Source organism: Diabrotica virgifera, chromosome 7 (assembly GCF_917563875.1).
Source record: "Diabrotica virgifera virgifera chromosome 7, PGI_DIABVI_V3a".
NCBI classification, from domain to species: domain Eukaryota; kingdom Metazoa; phylum Arthropoda; class Insecta; order Coleoptera; family Chrysomelidae; genus Diabrotica; species Diabrotica virgifera.
This window is the reverse complement of record NC_065449.1, coordinates 251,272,310-251,298,639: the sequence shown is the minus strand read 5'-3', so window position 1 is coordinate 251,298,639 and position 26,330 is coordinate 251,272,310. Positions and strand designations below refer to the sequence as shown.

At 33.2% G+C, this 26,330-nt stretch overlaps 2 protein-coding genes across 2 annotated transcripts in view; one reads left to right on the top strand and one right to left on the bottom strand.

Moving 5' to 3' along the window:
- LOC126888405 (neurobeachin) overlaps positions 1–26,330 on the bottom strand; it is a 2,163,879-nt gene that overhangs the window by 1,170,692 nt on the left and 966,857 nt on the right. The window lies entirely within an intron of this gene.
- LOC126888411 (myrosinase 1-like) lies at positions 7,422–19,703 on the top strand. Its single transcript, XM_050656659.1, has 6 exons — positions 7,422–7,609; positions 8,844–8,923; positions 9,764–10,452; positions 11,277–11,711; positions 14,269–14,372; positions 19,387–19,703. The coding sequence occupies exons 1-6, from the start codon at positions 7,569–7,571 to the stop codon at positions 19,574–19,576; spliced, it is 1,539 nt and encodes a 512-aa protein (XP_050512616.1). The 5' UTR covers positions 7,422–7,568; the 3' UTR covers positions 19,577–19,703.

The window sequence follows — 26,330 nt, the reverse complement described above, 5'->3', positions numbered from 1 at the left end:
TGGAATGATGCAGTCACAGAAGATGTGGAGAAGATTGAAGTGAGATGATGGGAAATAATAGCACATGATCGGAACCATTGGAAGACAATAGTAAACGCGGCAAAGACTCACGAAGAGTTGTAAAAGTCAAAGATGATGATGATGATCTCAAAGAGCTCTAGCTCCCCTAGAGCTTTCGGACTATATGAATTGGGTTAAATTGTCTTAAAATTATCTGAAGAATATCTGGTATTCGTTTGTCAGTACAGTTTCTGGGCACCCTATATAAACAGACCACGTCTGAATACCTACTCCAAAAAAGTAAAAATTGAAAAAAATAATAACAGGATGAAACCCGTTGCAAAAGGAAGAAAATATAACAGAAATTAAATTAAAAGCAATTTAAAGGCCATCTGATGTGGGGAAGGGCAAGGGGGCCAAAAAATGTTTTTTAAGGGTTAAAAAAATGTAAATTATAACGATTTCCTGCAAAACTCAACTTTACAAATCCGCGACTAAAATTACATAACTTAACCTTTGTATAAACAAATGTTTTAATTAGTTTATCTTTTGTTGTTAAAAGTTCATGTACCAATAATCGCAAATTTATATTTAGAACAGATTACCATGGGAAAATTTTACAAAGATATTTACAAATTACGCATCCAGTGATTCTTTTATATTGAATCGATAAGAAAAAAGCCTTATCCACAAAGTTTATTAACATGCTTTATGCAATTAAATGTGTATCCGATAAGCGTGTCTGAGTGTTGTTACTGTCTTTCTGTCCTAGTAAAATTCCTTTAGCCTTAATAAAACAGAATTAACTATATTTTGACTTGAAAAACGGTTGATTTAAGTATTGTTATTGTTCTACTTTTTGTTTTATGTGCAAAATTTTGAAGTTAAAGTTAAATTAAAAATTTCCGTTAAGAGCAAACAGTAGCGATCAACATGTAGCAACAAACGCGTTCCAAGATTGCGGCTTTAGTTTTGAATATTTTGTCGAGATATTTGGCACACATATTCGTAATATAATAAAGAATGGCGGTACAGAGCCCAATTTCAGAAATATGTTAGTACATATTATGTGGAAATTACTCTATAACTAAATAAAATATTGAACAAAGAAGCCTGTACCGCCATTAAGAAAGACAAAAAATACACTTTCTTCAAATAAACTTTTTTATCCCGTGCCTAGATTTTGTGTCACATTGGAACTACTAAAAATCGGTTTTTTTATAACAAGAAATCGAACGTCACTTACTTGGCAACATTTCGTGCCTATGTGTACAAAAATTATTGTTTTTGATAGTATAAACGTCACTATCAGTGTCGAATTACCGACGCACTGTTGCCTCACTTTTAAAAGTTCGCAGAACTTTCGCAATCTTGGACCGCGTTTGTTGATACCTGTTGATCGCTACTGTGTGCTCTTAAGCATAAACTATCTACACACGCTCTGACAAGAGTATCTAACAAAAACTTAAAATTATTATTTTACTTAAATTTTCGTGTACAAGATCGTGTACAGATGCAATTCCTCTTCTTAACGTGCCCTATCAAGTCCCCTTGACGTTGGCGATTAACATGGCGAAACTGTCTCTGTCTCGAGCTATTCTAAATAGTTGTTCTGCTTTCTTTATTCCCGTCCATTCCCGGATATTCTTCAACCAAGAGGCCTATTTTCTACCAATTCCTCTACGTCCTTCGATTTTACCCATCATAATAAGCTGAAGAATATTATATCGGTCTCCCCTTACTACGTGTCGAATGTAGGCCATCTTTCTACATGTGATATTATCAAGCAGCTCGCGAGTAGCATTTGCTCTCTTAAGGACTGCCACACTTGTCAGCATAGCCGTCTATGGTAATTTTAATGTACGTCAGTGAAGCCACATTTCAAAGGCCTCCAAACAATTAATGGTGGATATTTTTAATGTCCATGCTTCGACACCGTTTAAGAGGACTGACCAAATGTAACATTTAATCATACTCTTTCGAAGTTGAACTTGCAAGTTATCATTACGGAAGAATGACCTCATTTTAAACATTGTATGCGGGCTATCTCGATTCTACATTTTATCTCTTTATCTGGATCTAGTTGTTCAGTAATATTGCAACCAAGATATTTAAAACTGGGTACTCTTTGAATTATATGACCATCAACATATAACCCTGAATCTTGATGCAATATTCGTCATAAAGCAAATTACTGAGAATTCACTAGAGTATTTCTACGTATGATTGACTTGAAGAAAGCATTTGACAGAGTAAGACTCAAAGATGTAATCCATTATAACGATATGATACCTCGGCAGGCGATGAGCTGCGATACCATAGACGACCGAAGGAGTGTCAGTGTTTGCGCATTCCTTCTTCATAGCACCGCTGGGGGAAATCGAAATAGTGGCAGCGAGAGCATATTTAAGGCGAACCAGGAGAATGAGAAGATGAGTCGTGGGTAGCGTATTGAACTAACCATGACTCAACAGCTGCTGCTCGCGTATTGAACGAGCTTTAGCTGGCTTGGCAAAGATGCACCGTTTGTGAGGTGGAACTATGCCTAGGTAGACGCCACCGTAGTGACGTGGGGTCTTGCCACGATCGTTATCGCAGTAGGCGGTAGTAGCGAGGAATGATCTCCGGATCGGAATATAGGGCTATGTTGATTTAACGTAGGAGGTTGTTATTGCATATATGGCTTATCGTATTATGTTAATGTTGCTATTATGATCGGATGATTGTAATAAAATGTAATATTGTTTTTCCTTTGCAGAAGATGGAATTATATTTTATTTTATTTGTTTTAAACTGTATATAATTATCTTTAATATATTTACTTGATTTTTAACTTGCGTTTTACTGATTCTGTCGTCCCTAAAAAAACTACCACGTTACACCATTTTCTGTATAATAGAGAAGTCCCTCTAGATAGCATAAAACCCATTAAAAACATCTACCAAAACAACAAAATGGAAGTCAGAATAGATGGACAACTTACAGAACCTATAGACATAGGCAGCGGAATAAAACAGGAAGACTCACTGAGTCCTCTGCTTTTCGATTTAATCATGGATGAAATAATCACAAGCGTCAACAGAGGAAGAGGATACAGATTGGAAAACATAGAGGTGAAAATACTCTGTTACGCAGACGACGCAATATTTATTACCCAAGATGAAGATAGTCTGCAAAGGTTAGGGCGAAACCAGACGGGTCACTCTGCAGCGCTACTCTGTGGATCCACAAAGCAGCTTCCGTGGGTTCTTATGTGAAGTGAACATTACACCCCAGACGAGCGACTGTGGCCAGCCACAGTCGCCGATCTTCACTGCTAATGGCGTCCACTAGTCGCAAAACCTATTCAGACGGACCACTTTTGTAGCTGTCACAGATATTGACGAGAGTTTACACGGTGAGCACGTAACATTAATTTTGATTCCGAAAGAGTTTTAATTGAAGTCCAAAACAGACCGGCTATATGGAATACAAGAACCCGAGGGTATAGTTATAGAACATTGAAAGGAAAAGCGTGGGACGAGATCTTTGAATTATTTGTTCCTGATTTTAAAGAAGGTAGCCCTATCAAAAAGAATAAATCCGGTAAGCAATATTTTCTCTAATTATATTTACATTTTATTATACATTTTGACGAGAAAGAACGCATTCCTCGTCTGAATCCATCATTGAACTGAACAAAACAAATACTCACAATCTTGTTTGTTTGTTTATTTATGTTAAATAGTAAGGTCCCATCCTCTGCCAAAAAAGGTTTTATTGTTTGTTGTACAAAACAAAACAATAAGATGTCAGTTAAAAGGGGGTTGCAAGTTAACATGGTTAGATATAGTTAATGTCATTATCTCCTTAAAACAGGACCTCGTTCACTCAGTTGTAAAGTTGGGAATCTTACTATTTGTGTATGTTTTTTGTATTGAAAATTGTATCAAACTATTTTACGACTGTAGGATAGCAGATGTACTGGTTAATTTTTTATGTGCTTCTTTCTGTGATATAGCTGCTTTTGTCTGGTTCTTCTTAATTCCATTTATGGAGTTTATTGGTATTTTTCCAAAAGGGTTGAAATTTTATAAAATATTTAAAACTATGGACATTACAAACACTGACTTTGACGAACACACTTTTTTAAAAAAATATTAGCCGGCAAGTTTTTAATCATTTTCAAGCTTACTTTTTTTTCTCACTCATTACATTAAACCCCGCACCCTTCTTCTAAAAGATTCACTTGGCAGCGTAGTCGCCGGCGCGGGCGCTAGAAAATCGCCTGTTTCAGCCACTCTGTGGATCCACAGATAGGGTAGTCAATGGGGGTATTTGGCTCCGAATTCCATCCTACTACATCGATATACCTTATATTTTCACAGTAAGTAGAAAATAGCTCAAGGAACAAAGTCTACCCTATGCCGATGTGCGCTTTTATCTTGGGGTGTGGTTCCCACCCCTTCTCGGGGTGAAAAATGTTTTGGTTAAAATAGCCACGGAAGAGGCTAGAAAACCTAATTTTAAGCAAAAACTGTTCTATAATTATTTTTTGAAAACTCAATACTTTTTGAGTTATTCGTGGTTGAAAATTGGCCATTTTCATTGAAAAATGACACCTTTTCGGACGGATTTTTGCGAATACCTTAAAAACTATACATCTAACAAAAAAACTATATCAAATATTTCTGTAGGTTATAAAAAAACAAAGAGATTCGTTCCTTTATAAATCTTCTCTAGTTAAAATAAAAAGAGGGATATGGTAGGTAAGAAAAATTTGTTTCTTGCTCAAATGCTCACATCGGTGTATTCAACTTGAAATAATAGAGAAACTGTCGATTTTAGTTGTATAATGATACTAATAACTTTTGTAGTGCTTAAAAAACCTTTAAAATGAGCAATACTAAATGTCGATTACATTCAAACTAAGCGAGATATTCTGCAAAAAATTGATGACTAATGTATTTTAAGAAGAAATAAGAAGTATATAAATCCATCAGATTTTAAATATATCGTTTTCCTTCTACAATATTTTTTATTATAGTGTTATTTCTATGTTCAAAAAGTTGGACTGGATTAAAATGAATGGTTTTTGAAAAAAATAAGATCAAATTTAAGCGCATTTTAAAATTTTCTTAAAAATCTTCCTTTTCCTCTATGTAACTCGAAAAAGATAAGAGATGCGAAAAAAAGATACCACACAAAAATGTAGGACTTTTTCAGATAAACATTTCTTTTTTATTTTTCATTACCGTATCTCTTATCATTTTCAAGTTACATGGAGAAAAAGGAAGATTTTTAAGAAAATTTATAAATGCGCTCTATAATTTGATCTTTTTTTTTTTTTTCAAAAACCATTCATTTTAAACCCGTAACTTTTTGAACATAGAAATAACACTATAATAAAAGGTATTGTGAAAGGAAAACGATGCATTTACATTTTGGTGGATGGGGGTTAAAATTACTTCTCATTTTTTCTTAAAATACATTGGTTATCAATTTTGTTTGCAGCACATCTCGCTTAGTTTTAATGTAATGGACCTTTAATATAGCTCATTTTAAAGGTCTCTTCAAGCACTACAAAAGGTGTTAGTAGCATTATACACAACACACAAAAAAAAACAAACTATTTTCACCTACCATCTCTTTTTGTATTATAACTAGATTATGAAGGCAAGTGTCTCTTTGTTTTTTTTATAACCTACAAAAATGTTTAATATAGTTTTTTTAGTTCGATGCATAGTTTTTAAGGTATTCGCAAAAAACTATTCGAAAAGGTATTATGTTTCAATGAAAATGGCCAATTTTCAACCACGAATATCTCAAAAGGTATTGAGTTTTAAAAAAAATTATAGAACAGTTTTTGCCTAGAATTAGGTTATCTAGCGAATTCCGTGGTAATTTTAACCAAAAAATTTTTCACCCTAAGAACGGGTGGGGAACCCCCCAAGATAAAAGCACACATCGGCATAAGGTAGACTTTGAATTAGGAGATAAGTAGAGGCTAGGCCCAAAATTTTATTAAAATCCATGCAGTAGGACAGAATTCGGAGGTAATATCCCATTCTTGCTCCCATTGACTGCCGTAAGAGTGGATCCAAAGAATGTGGCCCGTCTGGTTTCGCCCTTAGTCCACAGATTTAACATAAAAGCAAATGAATTCAATATGACAATTTCATCTTAGAAAACTAAAATAATAGTAATCAGTAAAGAACAACTCAGATGTAAAATAGAAATTGATGGCATCACTATTGAACAAGTAATGGAAATAACATACCTTGGAATTACATTATGCTACGGAGACCTGGACAAAGAGGTGAGAAATCAAGTACAAAAAGCAAATAGACTGGCAGTCTTAATACCACTATATGGTGAAACCGACATATTGACACTGAGATGAAGTCAAGAATTTATAAAGCCAGTGTAGATCAATAATGACGTATGCATCAGAAACAAGACCCCATACACCTACAACATAAAGACTACTAGAAACGACAGAGATGGGAGTACTGAGAAGAATTACAGGAAATACGCTGATCGAAAGAGGAGTGTAGACATTAGAAGACAATGTAACGTTCAGTGTATCGACGAATGGACACTAAATAGAAAAAAGAATGAAATAACCGCATAAGCAGAATGAGAGAGATACGTATGGTCAAAATAGCAAGAGATACATCACCAATCGGTAGAAGAAGTATGGAGTGACAACCTTTCACAGAGGTATCAATCCGCCAATGAACAATCAGAATTGCTTATAAAGAGGAAGAAAAATAAGAAGAAGAAGATCTTTCGTAAGCCAAAATTAATAAAGAATTTTTTAAAACAGAGAAAGTATGTTTTTTTCTACTCATGGATTATGAGAAATCATATTCGATCAGCAGTTGTTGATGGCAGCTAGGAAAAAGGATGCAGATGATCTGTTAACCCAGTACCTCATATTTCTAACCCATGTCATTCTATCAACCTGGATCTCTTGATCCGACTATTTTGCCTTGTATTATTAAACGAAAGGCATTATATCTTTCTGGGTGACGCAAACATTAACATTGCCAAAATATTCCAGTTTGCAATTTTTTATTGTTCTGATCGCTTCTGTAATATCGCTGATCGCTTCATATACTCACCTATTATTTATTTGTCAATAATTTTTACATATTTTACGTTTTACATAAAAAATATATTAGTTACATTTTTTTGATTATTTACCATTTAAAATATTGCTTATTTAGCATTATTATCATGATTATTAAAAAACTCATAAAATTAACAGACAAATACCTGAATTTGTTATAATATATTTTAAGTTGTCAACTATTGTATAGTTGTTGGCTCATACGTAGCGAGAGGCGTCTCTGTAATTCAACAATTGCGAAAGATTTTTATTTCGACGATAGTGACGCTGGTTTAATCTGTGTACATAAATATATAAAAGAACTCAAAATGTCGCAGATATATCTATAATCTTAAACAGTGTACAATAACTTTTAAAAGACATCTCAAAGTTTTTCTAAAACGGTTACATATAAACCAATAAATACATCATTTTAAAGTATTTTTCACACATTTTGTAACACATTTTGTCAAAAATGAAAATTTATGTTTTATTGTTAATAGTGTGTACCTCAAAGTAAGTGTTTGCTGTTATCTTAATACTATTTATATACTTTTATTATTACTTTGTTACTGTTTATCATAGTTTTACTTTATCACATTTTTTTATTTGAAAAACCAGCTTTATCCTAATAAGGTAATTAGTGGAGCTGTAAATCTAATTACTCCTTACTTAGTAAATTAAAGTGGTTAAAACAAAAGTACATCATCGATAATGTTTTTGTATGTAAAATATCTTTAAGGGGTAGGCGCAAAATCTTGGTACAAAGCGATTTAAATGCATTCATTTTTTTTTCGAGTCCTGAGAAAACTAATAACTATTTTTGAAAAATTTACGCCCAATGAAAGATTATAATATTACCGAGGGCAGAGAGTCGCTTAGAATAAACAAAAAGTTTCTTTTGAATGAAATATTTGAAATTAAAAATCACAATCAATTTTCTCCTCTTTTTTCACCCCTATAACTTAATAAAATAAACATTATAGAAGTTTTCAGGGACTTTCCACGCATCGGTAATAATGCAATCTTTCAGTATGCGTTTAAATTTTTCAAAAATACTTGTTAGTTTTCTCAGGATTCGAAATAAATGAATGCAATTAAATTGCATTGGACCAAGTTTTTGCTCCTACCCCCTTAAAAGTGTTGGGTAAATGGAATTTAATTCTGTGACGATTGAACTTCCCTTAACGTTCCATTAATTAGCATATGTTTTATTCTAAGGGGTGAATCGCGCTCTTCAGAAATTGGGCGATATTCTTCTCCAAACAAATGATCATGAGAAAACTGGGGATATCCAAGTCGTAAAGGGCAAACAAATAATTATTTACTTTCGTTTGGATACCTTGGGTGGTTGCCATGGTCCAATCTTACTTTGTATTTCCTGAAGCTTTAGAGGTGTGGATTTCCATTTATTGTGCCAGTTCTAGAACAATTGCTTTATGAAGTAGCTTTTTGTAGTTCGTAAGAACGAAAATTAACGAATTTGATGTAGATAGGGTTTCTTTTCCTTCTTTTCATAATCTTATGCCTTTTTTCGTGAAAGGACAAGGTCTAGAGTTTTGAACTTCAGTACATAGGTCCACTGGTCCATCCTGGTAGACCCAATGGTCTATCCAACTTGATTTAACTTGGGACGATTCGATTTATATTCTTATTATTATGCCCTTTTTCTTATTCCTCTGAATGTAACTAAGAACCGTATTTAAATTATGTTACACATACACACCACTAAAGAGGATCTCTTTTATAGATTGGTGGAACCACTCAACAACAGAAGATTTCCTGCCCATTTTATGATTGGAGCAGCAACAGCATCATATCAGGTGGAAGGTAAGTTTTTGTATAAAACTAAACTATCAAAAAAGTGTCCTATATACAAGGACAACTAATTCATTAATTAATAATTGACCCAAATAATTTTTCTTCAATGTTTTCCTTCTTAAAATTGTATTATTATCTTTTCTTACAAATTTATTATTCACGGGCCAGTTTTGTTGTTTCATATGGGCTAAAATAATGATCCGGTCGTCAATATTAGACTAATTGTCACTTGGATTGTCTCACATAATCATCATCTTGACAATTATTTGTGAATCTTAGCCTGCCCACAGTGAAGTCGCTACTTAGCAACTTCTGACCCTTAGAGGTTTAAGGTCTTCTTCCATATCACCAATCTTTCTTCTACGGGCCTTCCTCTACTTCTTCTGCCCTCTGAGTTTGAGGGCGTCACTTCCTGTACTTATTATTGACATTCCATGTGTTCCGTCCATTCCAATATCTCGTATTTTTATCCATAGCTGATTAATAACTTATGCATTCTTGTATGAGTAGAGCTACAGTTTCAGTTTGATTAGTTTTTCTTACTCTTCTTTAATTTATTTTTTTTTATTTAGAAAGTACAGCCGCATCCACCTTGATGGTGGTTAGCGGCGGCTTCCTGTCCAAAAACTTAACTTTAGCAAACATGAACTTTCTAAACGTAATTTATGCTTAACCACCGACATTTTCCACTTTATTGTAATTTGAAGGAAGATATCGTTCAAGCCATGGAACAATCTTAGACACTTATAGTTCCAGACAAGATAGCTTGAGTATATTTCGTCTTTATCTAAAAAACTTTTCAAAGTAATTATATATGAATAAATTAAGCTTTTCTTCTATTGTATACAGGTGCATGGAATAAGGACGGAAAAGGAGAAAACATCTGGGATCGACTAACACATTCCCCCAACTCTCCAGTGCTAGGAAACCAAAACGGAAACATAGCTTGCGACTCTTACCACAAATATAAAGAAGATGTAGCGATGTTGAAACATCTAGGAGTCAACCACTACAGATTCTCCATATCATGGTCCAGGATCTTACCCACAGGATTCACGAATCGAATAAACCAAGCAGGAATAACGTACTACAAGAATCTGATAAAAGAATTGAAGGATAATGGAATTGAACCGTTCGTGACCATCTTCCATTGGGATACACCACAACCTTTGGAGGATATAGGTGGTTGGACCAACGAACTAATCGTCGACAAATTCAGAGACTACGCTAAAGTACTCTTCGACAACTTCGGAAACGACGTCAAGTACTGGGTGACTTTCAACGAGCCTAAACAAACCTGCCAAGAAGGATACGGTTCTGGACAGAAAGCTCCTGCCATAAAGTCGCACGGAATTGGAGAATACCTTTGTGCTCACAACGTTATTAAGTCTCATGCTAAAGTATGGCATCTCTATGATAGGTACTACCGAAAGGAACAACGAGGAATGGTGGGAATAGTACTTGATACTATGTGGATGGAACCTGATACTGAAAGTGAACTGGACAAAGTTGCCGCTGAAAGAAAATTGCAATTTATAGTAAGTAAACCTTCTTCTTCTTACAGGTCAAACAATTTTCTCAGGTCTTTCAGTCAGAAGGTCTGGCGTCTTCCTACTGACTTTATTACTTGTACTCTACCTTCCAGTATGATTTGGAGTAATTCATATCTTTCACCTCTCAACACATGAACCAAGTATTGTATTTTTCTTCCATTGATTTATTCTTAGTAGTTTTTTTTTGTTTGATCATGCGCCGAATTACCTCTCTGTTAGTAACTTTTTGTCCCATGAAATTCTCAACATCTCAATGGCATCTATTCTTTTTTTCTGTTTTAGAGTCCATTATCCAACTTTCAGTAAGTAAATCAGCACACTATTTTTTGCGTTTTTACTTCAATTTTTAAAACATCAGGGGTGTTTTTCTTCTTCTGTCAACACTGACTATCAACTGATCATTATTTGACGTAAATTTATTGAACGATATCGTTTTTAGAAACGTTGTGCGAAATGCTTCAATTCTGATCTCTTTTGATCTCTTTCCTTTGGTCTATTTGGTCTGTAATATAGCATCCCAGATATTTAAACTGAGTAACTCCCTCACTGTTTTGTTGGGAAGCATTGTCGTGAAGTTGGCGACTAAAAAAGATCATCAATTTTGTCTTAGAATATTCATTTTTACACCCATTTCTCTCCTTGTCGTATATAGCGTTGCATACGGTACCCTATCGAAAGCCTTTTCGTAATCAATGAAGGCCACATAAATATCTATATGTATGTCGCGGAGATTAAGGGGGAGTTACATCAGAAAAATTAATAGAGAACTTATACATAGATTGTTTAATTGTTTTTCCTATTGTTTCTAGTTCGGATGGTATGCTAATCCCATCATCAACGGCGACTATCCAGCACAAATGAAGCAATTCATCGCGAAAAGAAGTATCGCGCAAGGTTTCAAACAGTCTCGTCTACCGCAATTCACACCAGAAGAAGTTAAGTACATCAAAGGATCTATTGACTTCTTAGGAGTAAACCAATATACATCGATGTTAGTACGAAACATGGATGATAAGTATAAAACCGAAGTAGCGTGGGAAGCTGACTCAGAAACGTATCTTTACCAACCAGACAACTGGGAATCGACTGCTACGGACTGGTTGAAAGTTACTCCATGGGCGTTAAGGAAGCTTCTTAACTGGATCAAACAGACCTACGGGAACATTCCACAGATTATCACTGAAAATGGATACTCAGATAATGGGACAACCTTGGAAGATGACGGAAGGATAAATTACTATAAGGTAAACATATTTGCAACTAACTAGTTCCTTCATTGTAGGTATTTCTCATCATACCATCATCATCAGCCTGTTTTAAGCCCACTGAAGGACATAGGCCTCCCCTGTTTGTATCCAGAGTGCATGTTCTTGTGCATTATGGATTAAATTTTTCGCCGTCTTTCACAGATCATCTTGCCTTATGTTCGGTCCTCTATTCTTTTGGTTAAGCTATGATAGATTGAAGACCTCGTGTATTTTGTGTCCAAGTATATTTTTGTATATGACAGAAGACATACTGGTCTTTATCAGGTTATATTTTCCAAATAGTCCAGAAAGCCACTGCGCATCCGCTAGGAAGCTAGGAAAAATATTCTAATTCGGATTTTTTGCACAATCTTACTCAAAAAGGACTCCTTTTAACAAATTTGCATGTTGCCAGGACCAAAAGGTGGTAAAAAATTTTTTAAACGTTTTTTTTTTGTGTTTTTCCTAAAATTATTTTTTTTGCATGGAACAAAGTTTTTTAGGTTTTTTGGATCATTCCAAACAGAAAAGGTCTTTAGTGACTTTTCTCTAAAAATGATAGTTTTTGACATATAAGCGATTAAAAATTGAAAACTTGCGAAATCGGCCACTTTTAACCCTCAAAAACTATGTGAAAAACTGAAAATTTGAATGTTGCCAAGGTAGGTAGATATTCTTTAAAAATCGATTGATGAAATCCCGAAGAGTTTTTTGCAATAAAATATTCAGAACTCCTTTGTTTTTTAATTGCTAATCAAGCGTGCGCGACACTATTTTCCACCGACAGTATGGTGCAAATGAAAGGAATAAATTCGTTATTTCGTAAACCGGCGACTTTAAGAAAAAATCCCGAAACAGGTCGATTTGTATTTATAAGTTATGATATTGTGGCATATATGGTATACTAGTGACGTCATCCGTCTGGGCGTGATGACGTAATCGATGATTTTTTTAAATTAGAATAGGGGCCGTGTGGTAGCTCTTTTGAAAGGTTCTTCAATTCTCTATTCAGTAATGTAAACATTTACATAATTATTTATACAGGGTGTCCTTCTACTTCTTTTTTTGTCAAATAATTTAATTTAATAAAAATTTTTTGGACACCCTGTATAAATAATTATGTAAATGTTTATATTACTGAATAGAGAATTGAAGAACCTTTCAAATGAGCTAGCACACGACCCCTATTCTCATTAAAAAAATCATCGATTACGTCATCACGTCCAGATGGATGAAGTCCACTAGTAACCATATATGCCACAATATCATAACTTAAAAATAAAAATCGACCTGTTTCGGGATTTTTCCTTAAAGTCGTCGGTTTACGAAATAACGAATTTACTCCTTTCATTTGCACCATACTGTCGGTGGAAAATAGTGTCGCGCACGCTTGATTAGTAATTAAAAAACAAAGGAGTTTTGAATATTGTATTGCAAAAAACTCTTCGGGATTTCATTGATCGATGTTTAAAGAATATCTACCTACCTTGGCAACATTCAAATTTTCAGTTTTTCACATAGTTTTTGAGGGTTAAAAATGGCCGATTTCGCAATTTTTCAATTTTTAATCGCCTATATGTCAAAAACTATCATTTTTAGAGAAAAGTCACTAAAGACCTATTCTGTTTGGGCTGATTCAAAAAACCTAAAAAAACTTTTTTCCATGCAAAAAAAAATAATTTTAGGAAAAAAAACAAAAAAAAAACGTTTAAAAAATTTTTGACCACCTTTTGGTCCTAGCAACATGCAAATTTGTTAAAAGGAGTCCTTTTTGAGTAAGATTGTGCAAAAAATCCGAATCAGAATATTTTTCCTAGCGGATGCGCAGTGGCTTTCTGGACTAATAGGTATTCCGAGTTAGACTCTGCTATAGTGGCAAGAGGTCATTCCTTAAGACCTAATAATAGATTTGTTTTAAAGTCCTATAAAACAGTAACGACCTTGTTTTGTTTGCGCTATATTCCTTTTAATTCTTTTTTATTTAGTAACCATTCTTCTGTTCCTTATTTTTCTTTTTTTTAATTTCTCTTTTTTATTTTGATTATTATTCTTTTTAACTTTTTTTTACAATTTCGAGCCAATTTAAAACAAACTCTATTTAAAAAAAATAAAGACGCAATTCATACGTAAAACACAACAACAAACAACTTTTGTCTTCTTTTTCTACGGCTTTTTCCCATTATGAGTTCACGGTTTTCGTCCTCTATAGCACTCTATTCTTCCAGTCACCTTCTCTGAGGTCTCTATCTATAATCGCATTCCTACGTAAGTTTGCTATCTCATAGCAGGTCTTCCTCTCTATCTTCTTCCAGGCGGGTTCCAGTCCAATAATATTTTGGGCCACATGTGCTTTGGCATTCTTCGTACATGTTCGTAGGGCTCTGTTTTCCAACTTTTTTGTAATTGAGCATTACATTTCCATTCTGTTTCTATTATTCTACCCTCTCTGGTTATCTCCAGACTTCTCATAAACTTTTGTAGAATGTTATTTATTAGGTGCTTCTAGGTTTAGATAAAACAGAGATCCATTTTAACACAGTATTTTTGATTTTAGCAACATTTGAGTAACATCAGAGATGCAATTGATGACGGCGTCAATGTTATCGGATACACCACCTGGAGTTTGATGGACAATTTTGAATGGTTCAGAGGATATTCGTAAGTATTAATTCTTAATGGACTTTTATCGAAATTATAAAAGTATTGATCGGATTCCTTTGTAATTTTTAGCTGGCATCTGGTCCACTATAAATATACATTTTTCTAAAATCATATAAAGCTAGGATTGCTTTTGAACACAAATAATCTTTGTTCATATTTAATTGCTCACATTGCTCACGTAAAATAAATAAACTGCCTAAAAATTTGTAGGAAAATGCTTTCGTTCAAACTGACCAGCCATTATTAACAAAAATGTTAAGAATAGAATCTTTCCCATATTGGAAAAAGAAGTAAGATCAATAGTTTTCATTTGTCCTTCATACCAGTTTTTCCTGGGTCAATAACGATAATTAAAATTAACAACTAAAGTGGTAACAAACAAACTGAACGAAATTATAACATTAGCAGAAGAACAACAAGGTTTTAGGTCGGGAAGATCATGCACTGACGGTATATTTATAATGAGGCAAGTTCAAGAGAAATCGTTAGAATACAAAAAACCGGCATATTTAAGTTTCGTGGACCTTAAGAAAGCATTTGACAGGGTCCAATTAAAGGACGTTATCCATTTGTTATACTCAAGAGAGGTGACAATAGGAATAATTAAAATGATCGAAAACATCTACCAGAACAACACAATAAAAGTAAGAGTAGAAGATGAACTAATTGACCCAATTGAAGCTGACAATGGGATAAGACAGAGGGATTCCTTGAGTCCTTTATGGTTCAATTGAATGATCATTGAAGAAATAACAAAAAAAGTAAAAAACTAAAAGAGAATACCAAATAGGAGAAAAACAACTTAGTAGCGCTCAACAGGTAGCCAAAACGCGTTCCAAGGATTGCGGTTGTAATTTTGAATATTTTTCCGAGATATTTGGCACAGCTATTCGTAATATAATAAAGAATGGCGGTACAGAGCCCAATTTGAAAAACATATTAATATGTGGAAATTACTCTGTAATTAAATACAATATTAAAAAAACGAGCCTGTACGCCATTAAGAAGAACAAAAAAATACATTTTCTTCAAATAAACTTTTTTATCCGATGCTTAGATTTTGTGTCATTTTGGAAGTACTAAATTTTTTTATTTCATTAGTAGTTCCAAAATGACACAAAATCTAGGCATCGGATAAAAAAGTTTATTTGAAGAAAGTGTATTTTTTTGTTCTTAATGGAGGTACAGGCTCGTTTTTTTAATATTGTATTTAATTCCAGAGTAATTTCCACACATTAATATATTTTTCAAATTGGGCTCTATATCGCCATTCTTTATTATATTACGAATACGTGTGCCAAATATCTCGAAAAAATATTCAAAATTACAGCCGCAATCTTGGAAACCGTTTTTGCTACCTGTTGATCGCTACTGTATCACCTTAAAATAATCTGCTATGCGGACGATGCAGAACTAATATCTCAAAGTGAAGTTGATTTACAACGTATGCTGTAGAATTTACAAAACAGTCATCAGACCAATAATGACATACGCGGCAGAAACACGACCCGACACAGAGAGAACAAAAAGATTACTCTAAACAGCGGAAATGAAAACATTTCGAAAAATCGATTATAAGACTATGAGACAGAGCTAGAAGTACAGATATACGACGAAGATGTAAGGTGGACAACATTAATAACTGGGTAGGAAACAGAAGAATAGAATGGAATGACCACATAAGCCGAATGACAATAAACAGGGTAGTGAGGACAGCGAGAGACGGTTTCCCAATAGGAAGACGATCAGTGGGATGACCACGAAAACGATGGAACGACAACATACTAGAGGCACATTGAAAAAACAGAGTGAGTCATGTCTGTACAAAAAGAACAAGAAAAAGAATAAGGAAAAATCGAAAATACTGAAGACTGAAGGTGAAAAAACACCTTCGCTTCGGTGAAAAAAAAACCTCGCTTTGAACAATTTCTCACAATTTTTTGAAATGATCTTTTTTGAAAATACAATTTTCATTACCATCAATAGTAGCTTAACCGCATATAAACATAATAACTACCTAATCTTCATAATTAATAAGTTTTTGTCACATCAAGGAATAATACCTAATCAAGTAAAAGTGTTTACAATACTTCCCAAAAATGCGTCACTCTGGTGATTATCACTATGTTGTCGTTTATTATATCGCATATTTCACAAAAAAGGGGTCAGAACTTCATAAACGACACACACTATCTCGCCATTGGTCCATTCCAAGCTCATTAGTTACGTCAGTTGTTGAATGTTGTAGATAACATCTCAGTCAAGCGTTTTTAAACTTACGGTTAATTTGTATAAATACTTTTGTCGAAAATATTGATAATAAATTTCCAATCTTTATATTTAATCCTAGTTCTTCGAGTTTTTTTGCAAAGATGTATTCAAAATTTGTAAATTTGTATTTAACAGAATTGTACAAAAATGATGTGAATCATTATACTCCATTTTAAAATTCATGAAAGCAAAGTTTTTATGGCAGAAAATTATAACGGTACCTACAAATCCGTTTATGTTGAATAATTTTCGAGATATTAAAAGTTGAAGCTCTCAGAACAAAGAACAACTTAGCAAATATATTAAGGACAACAATAGCAAACAGAAAAAGCATTTCACAGTGGTGTACACTGTATACAACGTCATAAGTGGTGACCGTCCAAAAACTTACATCGGTCAAAGTGGCAGAACGTTTAACGAACGTATAGCAAAACACAAAACGGGTTTCGATAATAGAAAAACAGATTCTAAATGTTGTTCTGAAGCTATTTTCTTGTGGCATTTTTACAATTTTAACTATTTAGAATGGGAAATAAGCCACAATATTATTAAAAAATGATTTTTATTAACGTTTCGACGCCCAAATCGGGTGCCGTTGTCAAAATACAAAATACTATAAATATTAAACGTTAATAAAAATCATTTTTTAATAATATTGTGGCTTATTCCCCATTCTAAATAGTTAAAACAGATTCTACATACGCACTTCACCTTCTAGATCATAATCATTCTTTTAATGAACAGTTTCAAATTCTTCATATTCAAAATAAATGCCTTGAGCTATCCTTATAGTCCAGTCAGGTTAGACGAATAACAGGCCTAACCTTGCATTAGGAGCTGCCCCAAATTTTATTTTTCTAATCTTTAGGGGGTTAATAATAGTGTAAATTTAAAATCTCGACTGAATTCAGCCGTTGCGTTAGCCGCCATCTTGATTTTAAACGAGAACCGTTTATGCTCAATATCTCCGCCGTTTTCAACTTTTCGACAAAAAGTATAACAACCAAAATTGTTGAAAATGTGATTTTCTATCATTTATATTGTTACAATTTTTTCGTGCGGTCGATATTTTCCGAGATATGGCGGAAAATATTGACAGTTAAAGCATAGTTATTGAATTATTTCGTTTATTATTAGTTTTACGATAAAAATGTTCCTATACAAAAATAGAGAGAATTAAATTCTACACAATTTTGATCTCTTTCATTTTTTTGCTAAAATTAATACTTAAGGTAGTACGTATGCGGTAATGGCGCGAGCGTAAGACCAGATTGATTTTATAGCAATTGTTTTTGTTCAATATCTACGCCACTTTCAACTAAAATTGTTCAAAATATAATTTCCTACAATTTCTTTTTAACAATTTTTTTCATGCGGTTGATATTTTCCGAGTTACATGGGAAAATAGTAAAAAGTGGTGGGGGGAGCATAATTATTGAATTTAATCTTGTTTCCGAGCTGCCCCAAATTTTATAATTCTACCCTTTAGGAGAGATCAATAGTAGTGTAAATTTAAAATCTCGACTGAATTCCGCGGTTGCATTAGCCGCCATATTGATTTTAAATGAGAACTGTTGTTGCTTAATATTTTCGCCATTTTCAACTTTTCGACAAAAATGGTGGGAAGGAAAATTGTTGGACATGCAATTTCCTACAATTTCTTTGGCACAATTTTTTTATGCGATCAATATTCTCCGAGTTAAGGGGGAAAATAGTGGAAGCAGAGGGGAAGCATAATTATTGAACTGTCTCATTTATTATTAACCTTACGACATAATTGTACATAAACAAAAATAAAGAGAATTATATTTTATACAATTTTTGAAACTTCCAATGAAACATCAACCAAACTAAGTATATAAAAGACAAATAATAACTTATATGCATTAAGTTCACTTAATTTTATTAACTAGCTAGTTTTATTGGTTGAATTTTAGTCTGTCGATATTTTAAGTTTTATGTCAGCTAATATATTGTAATATTTCAACAATTTTTTATTTATTTTGGACCCTGTTGGGGGGAATTTTCCCATTCCCCCCCTTGTAGACCCGCCACTGGTTCTCTCGAAAAATTGTAGTAAATCGTAATAGCAACAATTTCAGGTCTTACACTTTTTGTCGAAAAGTTGAAAATGGCGGAGATATTGAACAAAAACCATTGCTACAAAATCGATCCGGTCTTACGCTCGCACTTTTACCACATACGTACTATCTTAAATATTGATTTTATCAAAAAAATTAACGACATCAGAATTGTACAAAATTTAAATTTCTTCATTTTTGAATAGGTACATATTTGTTGTAAACCTAATAATAAACGAGATAATTCAATAATTATGCTCCAACTGTCACTATTTTCCCCTCATAACTCGGAAAATATCGACCGCACGAAAAAAACTATAATAAACGAAATTATAGAAAATCGCATTTTCAACAATTTCAGTTTCTACACTTTTTGTTGAAAAATTGAAAATGGCGGAGATATTGAGCAAAAACGGTTCTCGTTTTAAATCAAGATGGCGGCTAACGCAACGGTGGAATTCAGTCGATATTTTAAATTTACACTAATATTGACCCTCCCTAAAGATTAGAAAAATAAAATTTGGGGCAGCTCCTAATGCAAGGTCAAATGCTATCCCGACTGGGCTATTATTAGAATCTATGGAAATTAATAAATTAAAAAATACAGATATGATTTTGAATGATCAACAAAATACTAATGTTTGTGTATTCTTTTACAGAGAAAAATTCGGCTTATACCATGTAGACTTCACATCCCCACAACGAACCAGAACCCCTAAAAAATCCGTCAGTTATTTCAAACATGTAGCAGAAACAAAGTGTATAGTTGATGTAAAGGATTGTGTCATCGATGTAGACGAAATCGTTAGATATATCTATACAAATGTGGATAAAAATGTGTTAGCGTAGATAAACCAAAGAACCCAAGAGTTATTTATTTCTTCATTCTCATTCTTGTGATATACGTACAATGTTATTTATTTATTTATTTATTTTTGTATACTAGGCCATTATTTATAATACATTGTAGAATATTTGTACATTTTTTTTATTTTCTCTTTCAATTTTCATCCAGCAAACTTTGATGGAATTATTGGAATTACATATCTTTTAAGGTACTAGTACCCTTTAGAAGACCAAAAATAATCATTTCTTTCAAGAATTTTTTTTTCAGAACCTTTATAAGAAATTAACATAAAGCTTTTTACATATTAATATATAACTCTTAGAGAGTACAAAAAATATATCTTTTTTCATTTACGCACGCACACTAATATTGTAGAGGGCGCAAAACTCGAGGACTCGAAAAATGATGGCGGACAGTTAATCGCAGGATTGGGATATCTGAAACAAAAAAATCGTACTGCATTTGAAAGAAGAAGGTTTCTTACGTGACAATTTACCACAATTTGACCAAAAAATAAAAAATCAATATTTTTTATCCATGAAAAGCTGAAGAAAAACGAGCGATTTTTGCACAAAAGTTTTTCAAATTTCCGTAAAATCTTTTTTTTTGCGGAATTTTTCACTAACGGTGGTAAATTGTCACGTATAGTATGATATAATTGATCCAAATAATGGCATAACCCAGACATACAAAGTGAAAGTTATCCTCCAACACCAAATTGTTCTGTATGGTCCACATAATGTTCAGAAAAAAAGTCACACCATTTTAAGCGTCGGGTTTGGGGGGAGAGGGGGGAGAAATCGGTAAATTCCTAGTTTTTTTAGGTCAATAGGTCAATATTTCTAAAACTATGCGGTTTAGCATGAACAACTTTCTATACAAAAATGGTCTACATTAAATTTGCAATAAAAAATGTCCTATGCATAATCCTTCTAAAATGAACGGTTCCAAAGTTACGGAGGTAGTATTGTATAATTGGTCCAAAAAAGGCCTAACCCAGACATCTAAAGTAAAAGTTTTCCCCTTTAACACCAAATTGTTTTATATGGTCCACATATTGTTCAGTAAAAGTTACACCATTTTGAGCGTCCGGTTTGGGGGGGGGGGAGATGGGGGAGAATTAGGTAAATTAGTAGTTTTTTTACTTTTTTCGTCAATATTTCTAAAACTGCTTTAGCGTAAACAACGGTCTATACAAAAATGTTGTACATAGAATTTAAAACAAAAAAGGTTCTATTCATAATTGTTATAAAATCAACGGTTCCAGAGTTACGGAGGGTGAAAAGTGGAGGTTTTCGATACTTTTTATATTATCTGGGCAATTGATGATGATTTTGGGTGGTGAGGTTGACGTTTCTTCAAGGGCTTATCACTAACATATCATCGGCTACTGAAATAGTAAATTTTATTTACAAAACACAATTCTTTTGAAGAAAATTTCTATAAATTGCCCAAAAAATATAAAAAGTATCGAAAACCTCCACATTTTACCCTCCGTAAATCTGGAATCGTTGATTTTATAACAATTATATATAGGACCTTTTTTGTTTTAAATTTCACGTAGAACATTTTTGTATAGAACATTTTTTTTGCTAAAGCATTGTTTTAGAAATATTGACGAAAAACGTAAAAAAACTACTAATTTACCGACTTTTCCCCCATCTCCCCCCCAAACCGGATAACATTTTACTGAACAATATATGGACCATATAGAACAATTTGGTGTTGAAGGAAAACTTTTACTTTGGATGTCTGGGTTAGACCTTTTTTTGGACCAATTATACTATACAGTGGAACCCCGATAAGTCGGCCCCCGATAACCCGGAAGTCCGGCTAACCCGGACCGATTTTCATCAGACAAAAATTTAACAAATAAACAATTTAACAATTTTATCAAATAAAAATGTATGTAGGCCAAATAATATTTCAGAGATAATGTGTATTTGTGTAATTTGAACACATAAGTACAATAGTAAAAATGATTCATGCACACGGCGGCAGCCAGAGCGACCGTCTCAGCTTATCGGAAAGAACAGACACCTGTCTGTATTCCTTTTTCTTTATTTATGTCAAACTGTCTTAGCATTGTTTAAAAAAGACGTGACTATTTAAAAATTCTTGTATTGTGTGTAGTACAGCCTATTAATCACTTCCGTTCTGTAATGTAATCGTGCTTCAGATTGTGTTTGCTTTGTCTACGTAATGGTACCAAAACGTAAAAATGTTGCAGTGACAATGGAAAAGAAACTAGAAACATTAGGTAGGATTGATAAAGACGAATCTTTAAAATAAATTTATTGCAGCATCATAATATGATATTATGCTACCATAGGTCTGGATCCCGCGTATGAAAAAAAAGTTGATTAATAGCAAGCTAAAAATTTATTAATAGCTTAAGGGTGTCTAGTCGGATAAACTTTGATATATGAGAACACTGGAACAGGGGCAGTTTTAATTGTGGAACAGGTCAAAAATTTGGAACGGTCAGAACACGAAAATGGCACATTTGTTTTGTCCGACAGAACAGACTTAAACTCTCCGAACAGAGATTAAACTCTCATGCAAAAATCAGACTGCTATTTATCACCTGTCATAATTCCTGTCATTTGACATATTCTACATTTTCCACTCATTAAAACGCCAATTTGGTGATAAATAGCAGTCTGATTTTTGCATGAGAGTTTAATCTCTGTTCGGAGAGTTTAAGTCTGTTCTGTCGGAAAAAATACATGTGCCGTTTTCGTGGTCTGACCGTTCCAAATTTTTAACCTGTTCCACAGTTAAAACTTCCCCTGTTCCAGTGTTCCCATATATTAATGTTTGTCCGACTAGACACCCTTAAGCTAATAACAAATTTTCAGCTTGCTATTTATCAATTTTTTTTTGTACGCAGGATCCAGACCTACCATATTATGGTGTCGGTACATCTCTACAGTATGACTGAGTTTTTTACCAAGAAATGAACAAAACTCTACACTCTATACAACTATACGTAATTTAGATGTGTACTGTGCATATGTGTTTCATGTTTTTGTAATTGTAATGGAGGTTATTTATTAATTTTTACTATATTCTCCGGCTAACCCGGATTTTCGATAACCCGGATCGGCCGCGGTCCCGATTAATCCGAGTTATCGAGGTTCCACTGTACTACCTCCGTAACTTTTGAACCGTTCATTTTACAAGGATTATGCATAGGACCTTTTTTATTTCAAAGGGTACCCCCCGTTAAGATAGGCAAAATGCCCTCACTCCCAGAATTCAATTTTATTAATTTTTTTACTTTCTATGCAACTAAAAAATAAGATAACGCGGATTTTTAGCTCGCCACCCCCCTTACCCCTCCCCCCACAGCCAAAAACGTAGATTTTTAGAATTAATTTTTTTTAGTTGGGTTGCAATTGATTTAAAAATTTCAAAAAATTCACACGTGTAGCTGAGGCTTTCACAAAACATGTCCATTTTTTATGGACCCATGGGTCGAGTGTACATAACCTCAAATTTTTTTTTAACTTTTTTAAAACCTATAACTTTTTTTCGGAGAGAGCTACAGGTCCAATTTTTTTTTGAATTTTGTGTATTTTATCAAAAGCTATGTATCTGATTTTTTTCAGATTTTTCTGTCAGGTGCGCCATCTTGAAAAATCAAGAAAACTGTTTTTTTAGGGGGTTTTTAGGGATTTTCTCCATTTTATAGACTGCAACATAGATCAACTCAAGGTTTTATTAATAGATTATGTATAATTTAAAATAACTGAGTATATTAGGATATTCAAAAGTTGGGCGAAACACTTTTAAACCCCCCAAAATCCATGTTTTTTTAAAGTTTTGTAAGGATTTTTGCGGGTCTAATTATATTTTTTGTGGTCGATACAGCCTGAATATTTTTTTAATTTTTATTACGTTCTATATGATTTTAAAAAATAGGAGTCACTGTAATTTTAGCCCACTTCCCCTATTCCACCTCCCCCACAGCCAAAAATGTCAATTTTTCGATTTTATTTTTTTTTAAGTTGGTTCGCAATTACAAATGTTATTCTGAAGCTATTTCTTTGTGGCATTTTTGTAATTAACTATTCTAAATGGTCATTTTTTTTAGTTAAATTGTGTAAATTTAATAATTAATAATTATTAAATTATAATTTACAAAAAATTCACACGCACAAGCTGAGGCTTTTACAGATCATCTATTTTTATGGACCCGAAGGTCGAGTGTACATATTATAACCTCTTTTTTTTTGTTTTTAATAGGTACGTATATTTTTTTGGTGATGACTGCATGTCTATTTTTTGTGTTTTGTGTATTTTATCAAAAACTATATTTCTGACTTTTTCAGATTTTTCCGTAAGGTGCGCCATCTTCAAAAATCCGCAAAACTGATTTGTTCGGTGCTTTTTAGGGATTTTCTCCATTTTATATACTTCAAAATAGATTAACTCAAGGTTTTTTTTATAGGTTATGTAGGAATAATTTGAAATAACTGAGTTTTTAGGTATATTTTATATAATTTGCTATTGAATAAACTTAAAAACCACCTGCTAGTTTTCACAATCATAAACTTGCCAGGATGACACGTTCCACAATTAAAATTACGTTTTACAATTAAAACTTCCCCTGTTTCCATACCTACGTCAAAGTTTGTCCGACTAGATACCATTAACGCGGGATCCAGGCTTAATATTTTTTGAGATAAGTACAGCCTGAATATTCTTTTTTTTGTTTTTTTTACGTTTGATGTGTTTAAAAATAAGCCTTAGCTCAATTTTAGCCCTCCTCCCTCTCAACCTGCCCAATAAATCATCATTTTTTCGTTTTCATTTTTTTTTCTCAGTATATCTGTTGCTCAGTTTGTCCTCAAGTAAACTACATTTAACAAAATAATTTCAAATTTTTGCAATATTTTTGTATAAAGTAAATATGTCATTGTGATATCTTTTAGGTGGGATACAAAAAACCAAAATAAAACAGAATAATCAATTTAAGAAAAATACATTATTTTAATATATCATACTTCTTGTCGTTTTGTGAATCAAAACATTTTGTTCTTTGTTCATTAGTTTGTATTTAGTAGGTACCCTAATATTACCTTACATTATACATATTGTAATTATTCAAATATGTGCTTGTACCATCTACATAACCTATATCTCTGCTCTGCCTATTAAAATGTCATTTTGCTTCACGTTTACTGCCACGTAAAACACCATAAAAAGAATAAAGAATGTATTACCAAAGAATATATAGCTTCGTATATACCCTTAGCGTATTCGGAGAGTATATTCGTTGGTATTACACTTTACAGTTCTAAAGTCTTCATCGCTGTCTTCGTCTATTACAGGTATAACATCTGTATTGTCAAAGAGTTTTGTAAGATATTCTGCTGGCTTGATGATTTTTGTAAAATATCTTCCATGCGATAAATATCATATTATGGCAGCTACATGCGAACAACAGCCTATGGTTATGTTGCCGTTTCCGCAACTCACATCTACAACAGTATCTATCGTTTAATGTTTTCCAAACCATCTTCGTTTGGCTCATATTGCAAATAGTCCATGCTGTATGCTTGTCCCCATTAGGTAAATTATTCCGATTCATTTTTTTGCACAAACTTGCTCAAAAACAGGTCCTTATAACAAATCCACAAGGTGAAAGGCAGTACCGCGGTCGGAAAATTGTTTAAACAATTTTTTAAACGAATTCAAAAAATCAGTTTTTTCACTTAGGACAAATTTGTTTTAGATTCTCTGGATCAACCTGAGCAAAAAAGGCCTCTTGTGATTTTTCTATAAAATTAACTGTTGTCGAGTTACATGCAATTTAAAATTTGAAAAACGCGAAAATAGCCATTTTCAAGGCTTTAACTCGATTAAAAATTATTATTATGAAAGTCATAAAGTGACCAACTCAAAGTTTATATGTATTCGTTATAAAAGGTTATATGTATTGTACACTCGACCTACGGGTCTAAAAAAATTGATATGTTTTTTAGAAGCCTCATAAAATTTTTAAATTAATTGCAACTTTACTAAACAAAAAAAAATAGAAAAATTGACGTTTTTGTGGGGGCAGGGGAGGGGGTGGTGGGCTAAAAATGCGATTAGTCTTATTTTTTAATCACATATAACGTAAAAAAATGAAAAAAAATATTCAGGCTGTATCGATCTCAAAAAATATCATTAAGCCCGCAAAAACCCTTACATAACTTAAAAAAACATGGTTTTTGGGGGGGTTTAAAGGTGGTTTGCCCAATTTTTGATAATCCTAAAATAGTTATTTCAAATTATACATAATCTATTAAAAAAACCTTCAGTTGATCTATGTTGCAGTCTATAAAATGGAGAAAATCCCTAAAAACCCCCTAAAAATACAGTTTTCCTGATTTTTCAAGATGGCGCACCTAACGGAAAAATCTGAAAAAAATCAGAGAGATAGACTTTGATAAAATACACAAAATGCAAAAAAAACTGGACCTGCAGTCCCCTCCAAAAAAAAGTTATAGGTTTTAAAAAAGTTAAAAAAAAATTTGAGGTTATGTACACTCGACCTACGGGTCCATAAAAAATAGACATGTTTTGTAAAAGCCTCAGCTACACGTGTGAATTTTTTGAAATTTTTAAATCGATTGCAACCCAACTAAAAAAAATTAAATCTAAAAATCTACGTTTTTGGCTGTGGGGGGAGGGGTGAGGGGGGGTGGCGAGCTAAAAATCCGCGTTATCTCATTTTTTAGTTGCATAGAACGTAAAAAAAAT